General features: G+C 45.4%; 1 protein-coding gene across 3 annotated transcripts; it reads left to right on the forward strand.

Moving 5' to 3' along the window:
* The first annotated feature begins 5,012 nt into the window (after positions 1-5,012).
* On the forward strand, positions 5,013-17,984 carry KCNJ2 (potassium inwardly rectifying channel subfamily J member 2). 3 transcript variants are annotated; one of them, XM_043450429.1, is made up of 2 exons: positions 5,013-5,628; positions 12,831-17,984. In XM_043450429.1, exon 2 carries the CDS (start codon positions 13,051-13,053, stop codon positions 14,332-14,334), a length of 1,284 nt encoding a protein of 427 aa, XP_043306364.1. In that variant the 5' UTR covers positions 5,013-5,628; positions 12,831-13,050; the 3' UTR covers positions 14,335-17,984. The 3 variants fall into 3 exon arrangements, with proteins under 3 accessions (XP_043306364.1, XP_043306433.1, XP_043306280.1); XM_043450498.1 differs by lacking the exon at positions 5,013-5,628 and adding an exon at positions 6,125-6,256; XM_043450345.1 differs by lacking the exon at positions 5,013-5,628 and adding an exon at positions 6,926-7,092.
* The last annotated feature ends 1,866 nt before the right edge of the window (positions 17,985-19,850 follow it).

Below are 19,850 nucleotides of genomic sequence, written 5' to 3' on the forward strand. Positions count from 1 at the left end.
CCTCTTTATGATGTTAGCACATAATCAGGCACTGCCATTGACTACTACGCTGTTTAAAGGCTTTTTATGTGAAAGTGGGGCTTCCCAAGTATCTCTTTTAAATATCTTATTCCTCGAACTAAGTTATATTCTTGTTTTGTAGCAGCAGTGGTAGTATAAATTACCACGATTTGAGGGATTGCTACACGGCAGGCATTTCATATATATTATTTCTAATCCCTATAGCAGTCACTCACAGCTAGCTAGATCAGTGTTGCAGATCATATCAGGCTGACCGAAAGCCCAAATTTTCCCTACTGTGCAATGCTATCACCATTGTCAAGGTCATAACTTAGAATGTCCTTGACATTCAATGCACTGGGATTTGATTTGAAATAATTGCAATTAAAAAAAGAGTTGTAAGAGATCATAAACTTTAACCTAGTAATTCCACATTTGGACACATATTTTAAGAAAACAGTAAGAGATGAAGATAAGCGTTAGTCTACAAAGATAGTTAATGCATCCTTGTGAGCATAAAACAAAAATGAATATAGAAGTATAAGAGTAGGTGATTCATCAAAGTATGGTTCATACACATTATTGAAATAAAATATATGCAAACATTAAAATATATACTCTCAGATGATTTTTGATTGTATGACAGATGTGTTCATGCTTAGTTGTGTCTGACTCTTTGCAACTCTGTGGATTATAGCCTGCCAGGCTCCTCTGTCCATGGGATTCTTCAGGAAAGAATACTGGAATGGGTTGCCATTTCCTTCCCCAGGGGATCTTCCCAACTCAGGGACTGAACCTGTGTCTTCTGCACCTCTTGCCCTGGCAGATGGATTCTTTCCCACTGTGCTACCTGAGAAGCTCTGGTATATGACAAATGCTTACATATAAAACAGTATGTTACTGATTTTTCAAAAAGTATGGCACAATTGATTTTAAAATTATGAAAAATAAATAAAGATAAAAAATTAGAAAAAGAACTGTAAGACAAAGCATAAGAAATAACCAAAGTATTTATAAAGGTGGGAATGTGGACTTATTTTATGTTCCTACACTCTTCTGTATTTGTAATGCTTATATTGCACATTTCTCACAATGGGCATATATTACTCTGATAATTAAAACAAAAATACCTAAATACACGTTACACTTAAAAACCCACACACATAAACTGTTAAAGCCCATAACCCCAAACCTCGATATTCAGGTATGTATGTACCCTTTTTTTCAAAAATATCATTAAAGTATTGTTGACGTTGGGCTTCCCTTGTGGCTCAGCTGGAAAAGAATCTGCCTGCAATGCGGGAGACTGGGTTTGATCCCTGGGGTGGGAAGATCCCCTGGAGAAGGGAAAGGCTACTCACTCCAGTATTCTGGCCTGGAGAATTCCATGGACTATATAGTCCACAGGGGCGCAAAGAGTCGGACACAACTGATTGTTTACTCAATCAGTCAAATTGAGTCAATTACTCAAACTATGTTTTGCAATTTATTTGTAACTTGTGGCACATTCCTTAAATGTCTACAATAGTGATGAGCTTTGATTGTCTGAAATTGTTGGTTTTGTTGTTAGTTCTGGAAAAAGCCAAGTTGCATGCATCTTATGGCAGGGCTACCTGCTGAAGGAACCACCATCCATAAGAGAATGCACCAAAGCTGCAGGCTTTTCATCCTTAAGAGAACTAACATACCACAGATAACACACACACAATGATCATCACAATCACTGTGTTAAGAACCACCGTAATGGTGAGGTCTGGCCCTCAGATGCATATCGTATTTTCAGAGTGTAATCGTCTCACCCTCATGAGATAAATACAGGCTTCCAGAGACTGACAGAAAATTTACTAAGTAATCACTCAGCAGCTCTGGAAGTGTGAGCTTCTTAAAGAAACATCCCACTTATTGTTGTTGGTTTTAACATATTTGATGAAAAAGATCCTATAAATGGACAAAGTGAGCATGCAAGTGAGTTCTCAATAAATGAACGTATGATTTTCTTGTACAGCAACATACAAACATATGCATAGTTGCAGGCAGACAGGTAATATTGTTTTTCCAGAGTTCTTTCTCAACTATTCATAACACAGCAAATACAAGGTCTGAAGCATTTAAGTGCTCTGAGAAACTAAAATAGATGCCATAAATCCATATCCCAAAGCTTTTTTATTCAAAAAGGAAACCAACCAAAACAAGGTAACTCCAAATTTAGCATATGCTCATACTATTTCAAAAATATACATCCACTTTAAGCCCTTCAAATCATATTTACTTTTACTTTGCATATATTTTTAAACAACCTTGGTTACATAATTTCTCAGCCTAGTGCATATTAGAATCAACAAATTAGACAGAACACGTTGACAGCCTAGTAAATTCCAAGCACGTTGGCAGAAGCAAAAATGAGAAGTGAAGGCTCATTGATGGAGAAGAAGGAAAAACAAGCAGAACAACTTAAATAAGCTCAGTCTGGGGTCATTTAATGTAGAAGACACTGTTCTTATTGTATCTTGATAGGCTCTCTATTGCAGGTAAAAATGAAATGACTTATGTTTATTATAATGAATCATTACTGAGTCATTATTCAAAAGCCATCTTATACTCAGAAATATTGTTACTTTCATTCTTTTCATCATTCAGCTGACATTTATTGAGCCTGATTTATTTGCTCAGCCATGTTCAAGGCAACAAGGATACAAAGATAAAAAATTGGCAGTGGACTTCAAAACACTCCTGATTGGTAGGTGGAAACAGATATAAGGGAAAATATCTGTAATAGCCAGAGAGGAACAGAATATACCATACTGGAAATATATACAGAATGCTACAGGGGCCACCAGTTAAAAGTTTGAAGATGCATACGATAAGGGAAAAATCATTCCCAGTCAAACAAACTTCAATTATTTAGAAAAGCCATTCTGTAATATGCTGCATTCCCAGGCTGCCAGATAAATAAGGCAACGTTACTGTGTGTTACAGGGGTGACAAATGACAAATAAGGCTCGTGAACTAAATCCCAGTGCTTTAGAGGAAGTTATGCACGCAGCAGCATACAGGAAGGACATGCCATTCTTAGAGGCAGCTTATAATTTACACACATAGTTACACGTATACAGACGGAGCTGAGCGCATAATGGGCATTTAGGGTGCAGTCCAAGTGAGGGGCAACCCCATCTCCGAGTGTGCTCTCAGCATCCTTGACACAACTGTGTGAGTGATCATGTCAAGCATGTTAAGTCTTCCGTCCTAAAGACTTCCCCACACATTCCCGTCCATTTCATTCCCCTCCTCAGAAGCCCTCCAGATTCTTCTTTTCTCACCAACCCATTTTAGCACTTAATCATAGGCTGCCTTATCTTGTCATTGAGTCATTCCACGTAGGCATTGTCTGTCTGCTCAGAGATCCTGGATCCTCAAAGGGGAGGAACTGTTCCTGTTCCAGAGCTCCTTTGTTTCCCACATCACTGAGCACATGGCTGAAGTACAAAGTAGCTACTCAGCAAGTACCTTTATGGGTTTTATGATGAAGATGAAATCTTACCAATATGGTAAGTGAAACTGCCAAAGCAACTTCCCCCCAGGTAAGATTACATTCAGTGTCTTAAAATACCCTAGCAGATGACTTGTCCTCATAGCAGCAGATTGCATACCCAGCCTGTCTATATTTCAAGTCAATATGACACAGTGGTAAAGCATCCGCCTGCCAATGCAGGTGATGCAAGAGATGCTGGTTCTATCCCTGGGTCGGGACAATCCCCTGGAGGAGGAAATGGCAACCCACTCCAGTATTCTTGCCTGGAGAATCCCATGGACAGAGGAGCCTGGTGGGCTACAGTCCATGGGGTTGCAAGGAGTCAGACATGACTGACAGAGCACACACACACACACATTTACTAATCTATTTATTATGACTATTAATTATTACTGCAAAGATTAATGAGTGATTCTTGCTACCAGGAAGATGCAAAAAACAGGAGCAGCTCTTCTCTTATCATTATAAACTGGCCTGCAGTGATGGTTAATGGACCCTTGAAAAAAAGCTGATTGCTGGTGGTCTTTACTTAAGCTCAAAAGAAAGATTTGTGTTCCTGGCAGAACCATGTCCTTCCTGCATCAGACGACCATTCATAATCTGACTGCAGATCTAGACTGTGACTAATATTTGGCTCTAATATTATAGGTGGTTACTGTGGAGGGAATCAGTAAGGACATAATTGTCACTTCCTTGGAAAAATTTAATCCACAGATGGATCCCAACACCCAACTGTACTTGTGTCCAACTGCATTGGAGATTTTTATTTTTTTGCTAAATAAGGACTGATTCAGCCAAAAAGATATACTCTGAGAGAAATCTATATCACATACTCGCTCCAAAAAAGTACATTTATCCAAGCACTGAATGGTTTGGAACACTAGAATTTTCCTAATAGGGACATAGTGAAAGGCTCATTCATTTAATTCACATTTATATTTTTCTTATAAGATGAAGCAATAGAGTTAATCAATGCTTTCCTGCATTTATAAAGTTTCAGTCATAAACAAAATTTAATTCTTCATGTTTCCTTATTTAGCTAAATAATTAAGGGAAACAGTCTATTCAGATTGGGAATCTTCTTGTTAAAACAATCAACCTTTCTCTAATTTTTGGCTTCAGTAAATAAGCCTTGATGCATATCATTCCATGGGAGGTGAAAGTGACATTGGTAAGAAGGACTAGGATACATGTATTTATTTGCAATTTATTTCCCATCAGTAAATTTATACAAACAACCATCATCTGATAACTTTGCATTCATTTTTTTAAAAAAAGATTTTTCTGATCATATGAAACCATCCTGATCTGTGGTGTATTCAGTTTACTTAGAGTAGCATATTAAAGTAAAACCATTTCAATCGTAATTCCAGAGAAATGGTATCCCTTTCTGGGTGACTGGTTTTCAGAAAGAGCTCATTACCTGGAAATAAGAGTGTTGGATTCTTGTGGTTTTGGAAAATCCTTAGCCATCTACAGATGCATAGATTGAATCACAATAACAGAAGAGATCATCTATAAACGATGAATTTCCTCTTTCCATTTAGGTTTAATATGCTTTGAAGGATTCACGGGACCTCTCCGGTCCAATCAAGAAATGCAGGAGGAAACCCTTCTCAGAGGCAGCTCATTGCAGCGCAGGGAGCGTCACCGCGTCCTTTGTCCACCGGTCATGCGGTCAGCTTGTCTGTCTCCAGGTTCTTTCAGCTTTAAGCTACAGCCTGGCTTCCTATACATCCACCCCTTTGGCACAGTTAGTCCAAGTGGCCTATAAATAGCACTTGGCTTCACACAGGTTAAATGAGACCTCCATGGTGTGAACCGTGATTCCCACGGAGAGGGCTTTAAAAGGCAAGACAGTTGGTAGCAGCGCTCGAACCACTGACCATCGCCACAAGCGGAGTGAAACAGCCAGGCGCTCGGCTGTCAGAGTCACACCGCCGGCACCACCTGTTCCAGCCCCTTTTAATGTCAGCGTCTTGGGACAGTGACTAGGAAGAGCGGCACGCTGGCTGAGGCAGGATTCAGAGGGAGCCGGGAAGCCCAAGCGCACGTCACCAGCACCTCCTAGGGGCCGGGCGCGCGAAGGAGGCTCAGAGGTGGGTCCCGGCGCGAACCCCGGTTCCCCGGTCGGTTTCACTCTCGCGCTCCCGCACAGCCACCCCGGCGGTACCGCCCGGAAAGACGAGCGAGCGTGTGGAAGTAGTTTGGCGTCTCTAGGAGGCCTCGGAGAGGTTTAAACTGCGCGGAGGACACATTTGATCGCTTGAGGAAATAAACATTCACCACACACACACACAGAGGGATGGCAAACTTGGTGTAAGGAGGATTCTTAAGTATTCTAAGAGCAAAGCTTCGTGATGACACCAAAATGCTTAGGCGTGCGCGGCTCCGCAGTGTACACACACACACACACACACACACACACACACACACACACACACACACAGTGTTCCAGGGTCCACGCCCGGTTCACACTGCGTTTGACAGCGTTTGTGAAAGGGTCTCCTTGCCCTTGCCCGGTTGCTGGGCGGGAGGGCTGGGAGGCGCCGGCGCGCGGCAGCGCTGAGCGCCCGTAGGAGTTGCCCTTGCAGAGAATTCAGGAGTCTAACTGCTCTGGGTTTAGATCAGCAGAGCGTGCCGGGCGCGCTGGTGGAGACCGGGATTGAGGGCGGACCCCGCGGCAGGGAACGGGCCGTTCACCCTGCCAAGCAGCGCCGGCTCTCTGTAAGTAACTCGCCCCCAGTCGGGAGAGGGAAGGGCCGGGCGGCCCGGGCGCGCGTCGGCCCCCGACCGGGCTCTGCGCGCAGCTCGCGGTCCCTTTCCGCGTTGCATCGGCGGCTCCTCCTCGCCCCGCTGGTTCAGCCCGGGATTCGGGGGGCGGGAAGGATCGCAGGGCGGGGGGGAAGTTGCCGCTGGTAGGTGGGAAGGGGAGAGGAAGACGCGCCCCCAGCTGACAGGCAAGCTTCGCAGGCGGCCGCCGGGCGGCCGGGACACCGGCCCTCCGCGAGCCCCTGGGGGCGCGCGCCCGGGCCCCCGCCGCCGAGGACAGGAAGGGGCCAGCGTGGGGCTGGCCCCGGAGTGGGAAGCTCTGCCCACTGGCCGGGCTGCAATTAGGCCGCCGCCGGAGCCGGGCCGCGGGCGTCCCACCTGCTGCGGGCCCGGCCGGGCGCGGCCGCCTCCTTCTCCCTGGCGGCAGGGCGCGGGGGGCGCGCGGGGCGGGAGCCGCGGCAGGTTCTCGCGCCGGCCGCGCGGGCCCCGCGGGCGCAGCATCCTCCCCCCAGCGCGGTCCCCGCGGGGCCGGGAGCGCGGCGATTGGCCGGCGCGGCCGGGGGCGGGGCCGGGCGGCCCGGTGCCTCGCGGACGCCTCAAAAGAGCCCAGGAAAGCGCAGAGCGCACTGGAGACCCGGCCCGCGCGCAGCCCGCCCCGGCGCCGGCCCGCTGGGTCTTGGGAATTGCTGGTTCGCTTTGGCTCCCTCGCTTGTACAAACTCCTGGACCTCACATGCCTCTGTAACCCCCCCACTTCCACTCCATGTCCCCATGCTCCTGCGCCAGCAACAGGTAAGGGCTGCTGTGTGTTTTCTTACCCGCTTTGCTCTCCTTGCCTGTGGGTCCCGGGGAGAGGACTCGGGCTTCGGTCCCCGACCCCGCCCGGCCCGGCCGCCCCAGAGGTGCCCAGCTGTCAGGCGGCCTTTAGCGCTCCCCCACGCGCCGGAGTCCCAGAGCCTGCCTATAGAGTTTGTGTGCGCACCAGAACATCCTCAGAGCTAAAAATACGGAGACATGCTTGGAACAGTTGAGCAATAGAAACGTTTCTCTGCAGCATCTGTTTGTGCTCATAACTTCCAGTGCACCAGCTGGAGCGAGATACTCAGTTGGGAGACCCGGGCGAGGGAGCCTGTGTTCGATTCTGTCTCTAAGGAAGTTAAAAAAAAAAAAAAAAAAGGGCCGTGGCTGCGTCTAGAATACCGGTCTCAAACCTTGGCAAACCTTGGGACTCAGCGCCGATCTCGATCGTTGGCGTCTTTCCTCCCCACCCCCTCTGTCATTGCTTCAAGTGCAGCTTGAGTTCCAGACCCAGCGAGCTTCTCTCAAAGTTGCTTTGCTGGGGAAGAGAACCGGAGCTCGCGCTGGATCTGAGCCCTAAGATCGTGAAACTTGCACACCTTCGCTAAGCAGCTTGCTCTTCTTTGGAATAATCGCGTTAATCCTGAAATTTGAAGACGGTGAGGTTTCAGGGAAGCACGGTGGTCGAAACGGCTTGATTCTGCAAAGGATTGCATCATAACAGAGAGTCATCATGACAGTTGGAAAAAAAAATCGAGATAGGAAGTGGGCAGTTTATTGTCTGTGTCTGGGCGATCCTGTCAGCAGGGTAACTAAGATGCGGCTGTGAATCCTGGGATTTCTATTAACCAAGAATTTACCTTTTAGGAAATCAGGCCTGATTTGAAAGCCTGTTTTGGGTATGCAAAGAATGCATATTGCTTTGGACCACTTGCTTTCATTCCCTGTTAGTGATCTGTAGGCTGTCAGATTTTCTCCCACTAAGGACTGCTGTATGCCTGCTCTGTGTTACCTGTATGCTTGCTAGCTTTTTCCTGCTCACTTCCACGCCCTGCTCCAAGTGTTTTATTATTTGTCATGATCCAGAAAAATCCCCAGGCTGAGGAATTAAGAGAGGTGACTTTAAGGATGGTGGGAGGGGTCAGAGTTGGGGTCAAGGTCATGTCATTTTGCTTTCACTCCCTCCCCCTCCCCCCTGCTGGCACTTTCTATGTTATTGCTCTCCATAGGAATATTTGTTCTGAGCTCTTGTAAACTGACCTTAAAAAAAAATAACACGCGGTATTTCTACTTCCTTCTACTTCCTTCAGACCTTCCAGCTGCCCAATCCTTGTCGGAGTCCTTGCATGACTTTTTGAGTAGCATAAGACCGACCACGTCTTTACCTGGGCAGAAGGACAGTTTCAAGCTTTTTCTTTTTTTTTTTTTAGTGTTTATTTTTCTTTGCTATAGAGATATATAGTTCAGCTTGTGCGCATACCAAGTGATGCTATACGCCTTGTTGCATTGTTGAGTGTGAAAGATGTGGGGCTCCCAGAGGTGAGTGGGTGCCCCCCTCTCCAAGCGCCCCTCCCCCCCTTTCTGTTTACTGAGCTTCTGAGAGGTTGCTTTGCCAGCCTTGAGCTCTCGTAGCAACCGACGCCCAGAGCACACTCAGGCTGGTCTATATGGCGTCAGCTGGGGAATAGCTGCTCTAAACACTCATTAGCAGACCTCTCCTTCAGTCCTTCTGCCACCCCTGTTTCCTCTCCTTACTCAGAAACTTTCTTATCCACTCCACACCACGACCATGAGAGGGGGCCCACTTATTCTCATTTAGTCTTCCAGGTGAGCATGTCTCTGTTCTTGGGTGATCTTTCCTGGGAATATCTCGGTGATGGTAAAAATGATCTGGATACATTCATTTACACCGTGTTATCTCCTTGGCCTCATCTCTGTCTCCAGCTCTCTCTCCTTTAACATCTACCTTGAGATGGAAGCCCTGAACTATTTTTTTTCCACTGCTTATGCTTAATTTGGGCTCAGCCTATAAATAGTCTTAACATGAAGAGCAGCACATGTAACCTCTCCATTTCCCAGAAATACTTTCTTTCTCATTGGTTATGCCCTGGGTAAAAATGATTGTTTGTGTCTATTAAGTTTATTTCAGGCCCTTACATATTCTGGCTGAAAATGGGGGCGTTTGCACATTGTTCATCAAATAACATGTGAATTCTCCCGAGCTGTGCCCCTCAAGGAGGGCAGTCACTGGGGGTTTTCACTGGTTCTTAATCAGATGATTCTCAAGAACTTACTTAGAATGTGGCCCTAAAATGAAGTTGCACGAAAGCCCTATACCTAATTAAAGTGTTTTCCCAGATGCTCATGAATTGGTGATTTTCAGTGTGAGAAGTACAGGCAAGGAAGTTTTCTGCTTGCCTGCAGCCACTCAGGCATGTGGGCAGGTTAATAGGAAAGACAGTCTTCAGAGTGGAATATTAAGACAGTTACCCTATCAGACTTTGGCAGCGTCTCAGCTTTTGCTGTATCATCAGCTCCACCAAGGTCTGAATGCGCATCATGTGTGCGCACATATACACACATGAATCTGTTTTGGAACATATCTGCTGGAGGTGACAAAAGTTTCCATTTTGCCAAAAAAATCTTTCTTTTTTTTCCCCCCCTTTCCAGGCAGAAATGGTAAAATTTCTAAATGATGCTCCGCATATGGAACAAATTCTGTCATTAGCAATGGAAATAAGACAATAATAGTCGCTCAATACAGGCTCTCTTCAAGATTCTAAATGCGGAAAGCTATTCATTCGTAGGAAGCTGGTCGTGTGTGTTTTGTGGAATTCAGACGAATGTCCTGGGGTCAGGATTTTTAGAAAGTCGTACTTCAGTCTTTAGATTTCATATGACTGTTATGCTTTAATCTGGAAAGAGAGCAGAAATAAGTCAGAAGAAATTTGAGACTGTCTACTCTTGGTCCCTAATGGTAACTCAGATGGAAGGATTGTTTTGAATCATGAAAAGGGAATTTCTTGGTGTCAGCTTATAAGATCCTGAAGTTAGTCAGAACTCACACTATTTAAATGAGGCCTCCCCTGTCCCCTGTTTCTTGGAACATGCACCTGCATTTGGTATCATATTATTATCTCTATTTGTGCACGTGTGTGTGTGTATGTATAAGGGCTCAGCAATTTCATATGAGCCAAATGAGCTGAAATCTCTGTTTAAAAAAAATCTTTCTGTGTCCAGGGTCTAGAACCCTGAGGAATCAGAGTCTTGTTTCTCTTGTCCAAGTGCAAACTTCATGGGAAGCAGACAAAACACTGAAGCAGGTGGAAGGGTGAGAAGACACAGCACCTTCTTTTTATAAAGTAATTCAAAGGCAGTTTCAAATCGGGCATCATTTAGGTGTCAAAAGCTGCCAAAATGTAACACACATTGCAATTTTCACAGATGACTAATCTCAGGAAAAATGTGTTGGGGCACATTCTTGCATAATAACTTGGATAAAGAGGCAGAAGTGAAAAGACTGTAACAAGTCATTTTCAAAGACAATACACCTTGCCTTCTTACTCAGGGGGTGCGTGAAAACAGATCAGTGATTTGCTGTCTTTGCAGCTGGTCTGGTTGCACGTGGTTCTGTTAACTGCTTAATCTGAGTGCGGTTTAGGGGGAGAAAGAAAAAGTGGTGTCCTCGTCATCAGGGCATCGACAAATATCTGATCCTGTCCATCTGCTGTTCACTGTCCCCCTTGAATCCAGGAGACAGCTTTGGTGGTTTGAAAGTCAAGCATCCCTCCTATTTTTCATTTCCCTGCTGTGTTCATTTCTTAACTTATATTTGGTTGCCAAAACACCCTAGACTTTCTCCCAGCCTTTTGCAAATTGAGGAAAAATGATATCCTTTGGAGCAAACATGGAAAGGCAAAAGTCAGTAGATGACTTTTAACTACGGGGGCAGGGGTGCAGGGGGCGGGAGATGAGCAGAGAGGGGAAAACTGAGAACTGCTGTTTATTTGTTCGCATTAAGTGAAGGTGAGCACCTTCTCTGCAGGAACAGAGGTCAGAAAGCCGCGCTGCAAATGCGAGTGAGCTGAGGGGGCCTTGTGACTTACCGCTGCAGAGTTGTCTGTGTTTGGGAGCACACACGCTTGGACTCCTGTGAAATGAGTCCCAGCCGTATCTCAATCCACTAAAGGCCTGATCCTTGAGCACAAAGGTGCTTACTTCCTCCCCTGTCTTTACACACGGCAATCCCATCTCCAGAGAATTTCAGGTCTCTCATTGCTAAGCAACAGGATCACTCTGTATCCCCTAGAGTGAGCCTTCATCTTCAAGTCCAAATCACTTGCAGGAACAGAGATGTTATCAGGAGTTTTCTGCCGCTTTCGGAGGCTGCTGTCAGCATGTGATGTGATGGAATAAGCCCAAAAGGTCTCCAGAAACCCGCATCCCTTTCAGATGATTGTAAGGGCTGTCTGCTCAGTTATCTGTTAAATGAACTAGTCGATGCTTTTGGATTGCAGCCTCGTCCTTGAGGGCTGTCATATTCCTCCACAGTGCATTCGTGTGAAACGTTCTCTGACATGTCCGAGTTCTTAAAGCTTCATGGCAAACCTGGAAGTTAGAAAAGTCTTTCTTCTGCTGTATCACCAGGGACCCCAGCAAGTAGAGAAGGCAAATGAAGAGCATAAGAAGAGACAGGTGGATCTGTAAAGTAGAATATTCTAGATTTCTGGCCAAAAATAGGGGAACAGGAATCTGAGACTTTGGGTGAGGGGAAGGGATAATTAGGGATGGATGGATATGTGCACACTGCTATATTTAAAATGGACAACCAACAAAAACCTGCTGTCCAGCTCAGGGAACTCTGCTCAATGTCCTGTGGCAGCCTGGATGGGAGGGGAGTTGGGAGGAGAATGGACACGTGTGTGTGTGTCTGAGTCCCTTCACTGCTCACCTGAAACTGTCACAACATTGTCAATCAGCTGTAAGCCAATATAAAATTTAAAAGTTAAAAAAAAAAACCACTGTCATGAACAACTATCACTTCTGTGTTTAGCGACGTCACGTTTTTAAGTAATATAAGAAAATATTTTCGTTCTATTTTTTTCAGCTCAGTTCAGTTCAGTTCAGTCTCTCAGTCATGTCCGACTCTTTGCGACCCCATAAATCACAGCACGCCAGGCCTCCCTGTCCATCAACAACTCCCGGAGTTTACTCAAACTCATGTCCATCGAGTCAGTGATGCCATCCAGCCATCTCATCCTCTGTCATCCCCTTCTCCTCCTGCCCCCAATCCCTCCCAGCATCAGGGTCTTTTCCAATGAGTCAGCTCTTCGCATCAGGTGGCCAAAGTACTGGAGTTTCAGCTTCAGCATCAGTCCTTCCAATGAACACCCAGGACTGATCTCCTTCAGGATGGACTGGTTGGATCTCCTTGCAGTCCAAGGGACTCTCAAGAGTCTTCTCCAACACCACAGTTCAAAAGCATCAATTCTTCAGTGCTCAGCTTTCTTTATAGTCCAACTCTCACATCCATACACGACCACTGGAAAAACCACAGCCTTGACCAGATGGACCTTTAGGGCTACACAGAGAAATGAAAACCCCAGTAATTCAGCATAAAGGACATTTATGTATATCTTTCTCTGTTTCTAGCTAGGAACTGTTGCATTAAAGAGTGGAACCCTTTCCTAATGAACTTCTTTTGTAATAAAAGATCTCTCTCTTTTTTGCAGGACCTGTTCCCTGGATGTCAGCTGAGTTACTAAAGTGACTCTGCATGTCAAGAGACAGACCTTGGTAGCCAGAACCTCAAGGCTCCTGGAGACCCCGTCCCTCCTTCTTTTTTTGTGTGTGTGGGTCCTCACTGAACATTCAAACCTGTTTCTCCAAAGGGTTTTGCAAAAACTCAGACTGTTTCCCAAAGCAGAAGCGCTGGCGTCGGCAGCAGAAGCGATGGGCAGCGTGCGCACGAACCGCTACAGCATCGTCTCTTCGGAGGAGGACGGCATGAAGCTGGCCACGCTGGCGGTGGCCAATGGCTTCGGGAACGGCAAGAGCAAGGTCCACACGCGGCAGCAGTGCAGGAGTCGCTTCGTGAAGAAGGACGGACACTGCAACGTGCAGTTCATCAACGTGGGCGAGAAGGGCCAGCGGTACCTGGCCGACATCTTCACCACGTGCGTGGACATCCGCTGGCGCTGGATGCTGGTCATCTTCTGCCTGGCTTTCGTGCTCTCCTGGCTCTTCTTCGGCTGTGTGTTTTGGCTGATTGCGCTGCTCCACGGGGACCTGGATGCGTCCAAGGAGAGCAAAGCCTGCGTGTCCGAGGTCAACAGCTTCACGGCCGCCTTCCTTTTCTCCATCGAGACGCAGACCACCATCGGCTACGGCTTCCGCTGTGTCACAGACGAGTGCCCCGTGGCCGTCTTCATGGTGGTCTTCCAGTCCATCGTGGGCTGCATCATCGACGCCTTCATCATCGGCGCGGTAATGGCCAAGATGGCCAAGCCCAAGAAGAGAAACGAGACGCTGGTCTTCAGCCACAATGCCGTGATCGCCATGAGGGACGGCAAGCTCTGCCTCATGTGGCGGGTGGGCAACCTCCGGAAGAGCCACTTGGTGGAAGCGCACGTGCGCGCACAGCTCCTCAAGTCCAGAATCACCTCCGAGGGGGAGTACATCCCCCTGGATCAGATAGACATCAATGTGGGCTTCGACAGCGGCATCGACCGCATATTTCTGGTGTCTCCCATCACCATCGTCCACGAGATCGATGAGGACAGCCCTCTGTATGATCTGAGCAAGCAGGACATCGACAATGCAGATTTTGAGATCGTGGTCATCCTCGAGGGGATGGTGGAGGCCACGGCCATGACCACGCAGTGCCGGAGCTCGTACCTGGCCAACGAGATCCTCTGGGGTCACCGCTACGAGCCGGTCCTCTTCGAGGAGAAACACTACTACAAAGTGGACTACTCCAGGTTCCACAAGACTTACGAAGTCCCCAACACGCCCCTGTGCAGTGCTAGGGACTTGGCGGAGAAGAAATACATCCTGTCGAACGCTAACTCGTTTTGCTATGAAAATGAGGTCGCCCTCACAAGCAAAGAGGAAGACGACAGTGAAAACGGGGTTCCCGAGAGCACAAGCACAGACACGCCCCCGGACATAGACCTGCACAACCAGGCCAGTGTACCTCTAGAGCCCAGGCCGCTACGGCGGGAGTCGGAGATATGACTGAGTCCTCCTGGGGAGTGGTTCCTTTGAAACACGGTCTGTTGGTCAGAGGCCCAAAACAGTTATGCAGACGACGGTACCAGGGCCAGGTGGTTTGAGGCAAGTGACCACAGGGACAGGGGCGAGCACGGTGGTTTTAGAGAAAGACTGTAAGCCCGAAGATGAACCTAAAGCACTAAACAGGCCTCCCCGTGACCCGAAGGCACATAACACGTTGTAGAATAAGTTATGGGGTGTTTGTGTTTGTGTTTTGTGTTTTGAACCAAACTTGAACTTGCAGGCAAGCCTTGGTTGGTGGGGTGTTTGACTTCTCCAGAACGCTTCTCTCTAGGGAACAAGAATGTTTTTAAATGGCATCACATTTTTCAATGTTTTAAAGGCAAGACTCTGCCTTAACTTTTGAAAAGCTGCTAACTACACCAACACACGTTGTATTGTTGCAGTGTAGTTTTTTTTTTTTTTCCTCTTGTGTGTAATTTAAAAAGTCAGTGTTGAACTTTGTTGAAAGCTCATGATGTGCGCTTCAAAGTGGCAAGTATTTGGCTATTAGCTGCCAAACGAGAGCCTGATTTTTTGAGGCCAGTAATTTGTTTGCTAGGATTGATTCTCTCTCTCCCTCTTGTGCTCTCTGTCTGTCTCTCTCTGGTTACATAAGGGCATTATGTAACACTAGCCAAATGGTAGCCTCCGGGTTGTTGTTAATGTTTTATTTTTTTTTTTCCCACCAAGATGTTAATGGGTTATCTCAAATTTTAAGTTAGACTACCTAAAATAAATACCAAAGATAATGCACATTTTTGCACAGTGGAGCTTACACTAAAAGGGAAAGAAAGCCCCATGGCTGCCTTGAAATCAAGAGACAAGAACTTTGAACCTCAGCGAGACCTTGAACTACCCTCTCCTTTTGCACCTTATTCAGAAAATAGAACATCACACACACAGTTGAGTGAAGTGTGGTGCTTTTAATTTTTTGTTCTTTCATGTAACTTTCATGTCGTCGGAAGAAGACAGGGGAAAGTAAAATTCACACACACACACACACACACACACACACACACACACGAAAGGTATAAGCAACTTTCCTTTCCTTCGAGGTGGTGCTGGCCAGGCGAATGCATACTTTGAGAGATGATGATGACCCCTTAGATTTTTTTTTTTCCTGGATTTTCCCATGTTTTGCACATTCCAAAATTTATCCCAGAAGATAAGACCTAGGTTGACATGAGTTGGCATCCTCCACGCTGAGCCATCCAACTTGAAAGATCAGTAGGTTTAAACCTTAGGGCTGAATTCCTCACCCTGATGGTGGGTGCATCTCTGACTTGACTTCATTTTCTAAAAGATGCCACGCCTGGCCCATGGGCTGGTTCTTCCCATTAGACTGTTTGGGCCAAGTCCTTCAACATCTGAGAGGGTTGTGAATGCCCCAGTGAGAAGGTAGCAAGACGTGGAAGAGCCATTTTGATGTAGCTCATCAACTCAAGTCTTTAGGAGGAAGGGGAACATTGCTTTTTTTTTTTAATGATAGAGAGCAGGAATGAAAATGTCTCAGTATTTTAGGGTCAACAAGGGCCATAACAGCGTCACAAGTAAAGGAGATGATGATCTAAAAGTGTCCTTCCCCCCCCCACCCCCGGTGGATCCACACTCGTCTTTGAATCCGGGTGGATCCCTTTTGTCTGTGGAGACCTGGAGCCTGTTACTTGGGGCACATCATTTCCCAGAAGCTTCTCCTGCCTGGCTGCCTGCCTCACTAGGAACATTTTGTTTGGTTTGGTTTTCCGCTCTAGCTTGATATGACGGAACTCTGTTTTGGTTTAAGGTTCCTTATTTGTGAATTCTGGGGTCACTGATTTTTTTTTTTCTCTTTCAATGGGAGTCTCAAAATCAACTCTCTTTGCGGTATTACACCCCTGTATGCCATTAAAAAACAGCTTGTTCTAGAATCCTGTGTTTCATCAGCCCGTGTCTGGGATGGTCTCTGGTTCCTGACCAGCCATATCTGCATGGGGTGCCTGCAGTCACAGCACAGTCTCTGCTCTTGTCCGCCTTTCGAGTCGGTGGGTTTGAACCCTGTGCAGTTATTTGCATGGAAATCAGGTTAGAGCTATCAGGCGAGGGGATGACATTTGAAGGCCAGACTTACAGGCCGATGGGGGAAGTTGTGTAGAGAGCTGGAGGACTTGGGGTGGAGTGGACACAGCATGTACAGTCTTCTGTACACGGCGACCGTCCTACCATTGACAGGGAGAGGGTGTTGAGGGTTTCAGCTGCTGCTATTCCGATATTTTTGCAAAGGACAATAATCAAACCAAAGAGTATTCCGTGATCTGTAAATTACATGAAGATACAGTGGAGGATGGGGGTGACCACGGCAAAGGCACCCTCTCGTCACACAGTGCCGCCACTTAAAAAGACTTGAGGTGTTTGCAACGGGGGTGGGTGGAGGGGGGCAAGAACGAGGGAGGGAACTCTTGCAACTTCTTTCTGAAAAAGAGAAAAAAAATTAAAATTTCTGGTGCACAGGTTTGTTTTTTTTTTTTTCAAGAAAATTTTGCAGAAGCTATGTTTTTAAAGTGTACATTTTATAAAGTTTATCAGATATTTTCATATTTAAAGCCAAATGTAAATAGAAGTCTGTAAGGGGAAGAAAATTGCCATAGAAAGTATAATTTCAGTGCAGCAATTTCTGAGAGCTAGTACCTATATGCTACCGGTTAGCATGGTTTTAGCAAATATCTACCAGCCTTATAAGGTTTGTCTTGCTATGTTCTCCTGTTATTTATTTCAGCATGGACTGTTCATTTGAAAACTTTTTCTAGTTATTAGTATTTTAACAGTTACAAGCTTTAAATGGCAATTTTTGTGGGTTTTTTTTTTTTTTTTTTGTCAAGAGCCAAGACACAGTAATGCACAATGTTTTTTCTTTTTGTTTTTGTTTTTTTTTTTTTGTTTGTTTGTTTGTTTGTTTTTTGCTGCATTTTACCTTCAAAACCTTGGTCTTTACTGCCTGGGTCTCCTTACTTAGTGCACACGTGTCGTGGGAACGCAGACTGAAGAAACTCACAGAGTATCTGGGGTCTGTTGCCAGATTCATGTTGCTTCTCTGTTGCAAGCAAACCCCCACTGAGTTTATTTAGGAATTATCCCCTTTTGAAGAATCTGTGCCGGTAACTGGATGGGCTTTATATTTTTGGGAGGAGGTTTAGATTCCTGGTTATCCTATTTTTAAATAAAAGGTAGACAAAGTGAATTCTATTTTGATTATTGAGAAAGGAATATTAATAGTTTTCTATCCCTCTAAGATTATACTTGAATCAGACATTTTAAGGATGTCACCATAACTCTGAAGTCATTTCCAAATTCTTGATGACAGTTTGTTCAGTTTGTTTTACTTTTTTTTAAATTCTATCAGTGCATTATTCCTCCCTTCCCTTCCTTTCTTCCCTGTCAACTCCCATCTCAAACCTTGATGTTTATTCAGTGCATTTTGTCCCCTGAATCTTGTTACCCTGACCAAAAAAAAAAAAAAGTGTCAGTTCATATTTGATGATAAGCCACACAGTAAAAGCAAAAAGCTTGTTCTGAGAAGCAGAGTGGATTTTTTTCACTCTGTATCTAGTAAAGTTAAGGTTTAAGAAAAAAAAAAAGTGTTGCCTCGTCCCTTGCTCCCAACTAGAATCCCTTTTCTAGTTACGTTGGGTTTCAAGCTCTGGGCTGCAGCCTTTGACAATCCTGAGTTATTATCTTCCCGTTTCCTGTCTTTTTGTATCTGAAGTCTTCCTAATGTACTGCACAAACCATGGATTGTACATATTTTTATATATTATGTCTTATTTTATTATTTCTAAATAAAAAGTTAAAAATTGAAAACAAATCAGTGCAAGAAATTTTTGGGCTGTCTGTGTGACTCCTGTAGCATCTCAGATAGAAACCAAAGGTTCCCAAATGAGAGGACATAAACCCGGATAGGTGGGAAGAATGGGACCGTCGAAATCTCCAGAACAGGCGTGGTGCAGGGGCAGGTTACCTTAATCCCAGTAGGAGGAAGTCAGCCTCGGATTTTGTTTGTGGACAGAATGCCCCAGGTGGAGAGGAGAGAGAAGCAACCAAAAACAGCAGGGACTATTGAATAGAAGGCTTAGACCTTAAGTCTCTGTGTAATGATAAAAGTTACTCTGTTGAGCTTAACTCTGTGTAGGGTTCAGCTTTATATTAGCTCATTTCCCCAAAACCAAATCAGGTTATTATATTCTCGTATAATAAATCAGAGCAGGCAAACACGTCCCATGAAAGGCCAGATACTAAACATCTTTGGCTTTGTGAAACAGTTCTTTGTCTCAACCATGCAGCTCTGCCCTCATACTACAAAAGCAGCCACAGATAATATGGAAAAAAAAAGGTGCAGCTGTGTGACAATAGAACTTCACTTATAACTACAGGCGGTGGGCCAGACTCGGCCCATGGCCTATACTTTATTGACCTCTGTTACAGATGAAGAAACCAAGGCTGGATTTTAAAGCTAATGAATCACTGAGCTGATACTCAAATGCAGGTTTTATCTGCCTCTAAATTTCATTTAATCCACTAAGCTCGATGGTGTTTTCGAGTACATAGTTACCAAGGATATGTGGGTCTCAGAGAAAACATCAATTCCCCTGGCAGATTTTGAATAGCTTAACTGTTTTTCACCAGTGGAAACACTGAGGAAAATCTCCATTCTGAAATATGGGTTGCTCCTTAAAATTTTCCCTTTAATAAATACTCGATATTTTTCCTATTAACAAATATTTTTCCTTCAATAAAGTCCTTACTGTGATTCAAAATGGTTGTAAGCTCTTCATGAGTATTAAATAATTTGATCTTAGTGGAGTCTGCACTGTTATTGTCCTTGTTTAATAAATGAGGCTCCTAAGGCTCGGGGAAGTTGAGCGTCTTGTGTGAGCACACACCGCTGCTAGGAATTAGAGCTGAGATTTAGACCGAAGACGTTTAACTCGCCGCGACGCGGATGGGCCTAGAGATGATGATACTCGGTGAAGTGAGCCGGAAAGAGAAAGACAAACACCCTAGACGTCACTTACATGTGGAATCTAAGAGATGACGCAAACGGACGTAGCTGTGAAACAAACTCACAGAGATCAGACTTGTGGTTGCCAGGGGGCAGTGCTGGGGCCTGGGGGCCTGGGCGGTGGGGTTAGCGGGTGCAAACTGTTACCTAAAGGATGCTGCTCGATGACACAGGGGAGTGTACTCAGCACCCTGAGAGAAACCGTGATGGAAAAGATATGAAGAAGAATATGTGTATTCTTATATTCATATATATATATATGAAGTATAGTTGATTTGTAATGTCGTGCTAATTTCTGCTGCATAGCAGAGTGATTCAGTTATACACACACATGTAGATCAACTGTACTTCAACTGAAGAACAACAGAGGCTGTTGATCTGGGCTTTCTCCTCACTACTCTCTGCTTTCCATTTGGAGGTATCCTTGGCAAGTTTCAGCGTTTTG

The sequence above is a fragment of the Cervus canadensis genome, chromosome 1, assembly GCF_019320065.1.
Source record: "Cervus canadensis isolate Bull #8, Minnesota chromosome 1, ASM1932006v1, whole genome shotgun sequence".
NCBI classification, from domain to species: domain Eukaryota; kingdom Metazoa; phylum Chordata; class Mammalia; order Artiodactyla; family Cervidae; genus Cervus; species Cervus canadensis.

Bases quoted from the DNA above. Each gene is read 5' to 3' on its own strand.
- KCNJ2 (XM_043450429.1), top strand. From the start codon at position 13,051: ATGGGCAGCGTGCGCACGAACCGCTACAGCATCGTCTCTTCGGAGGAG.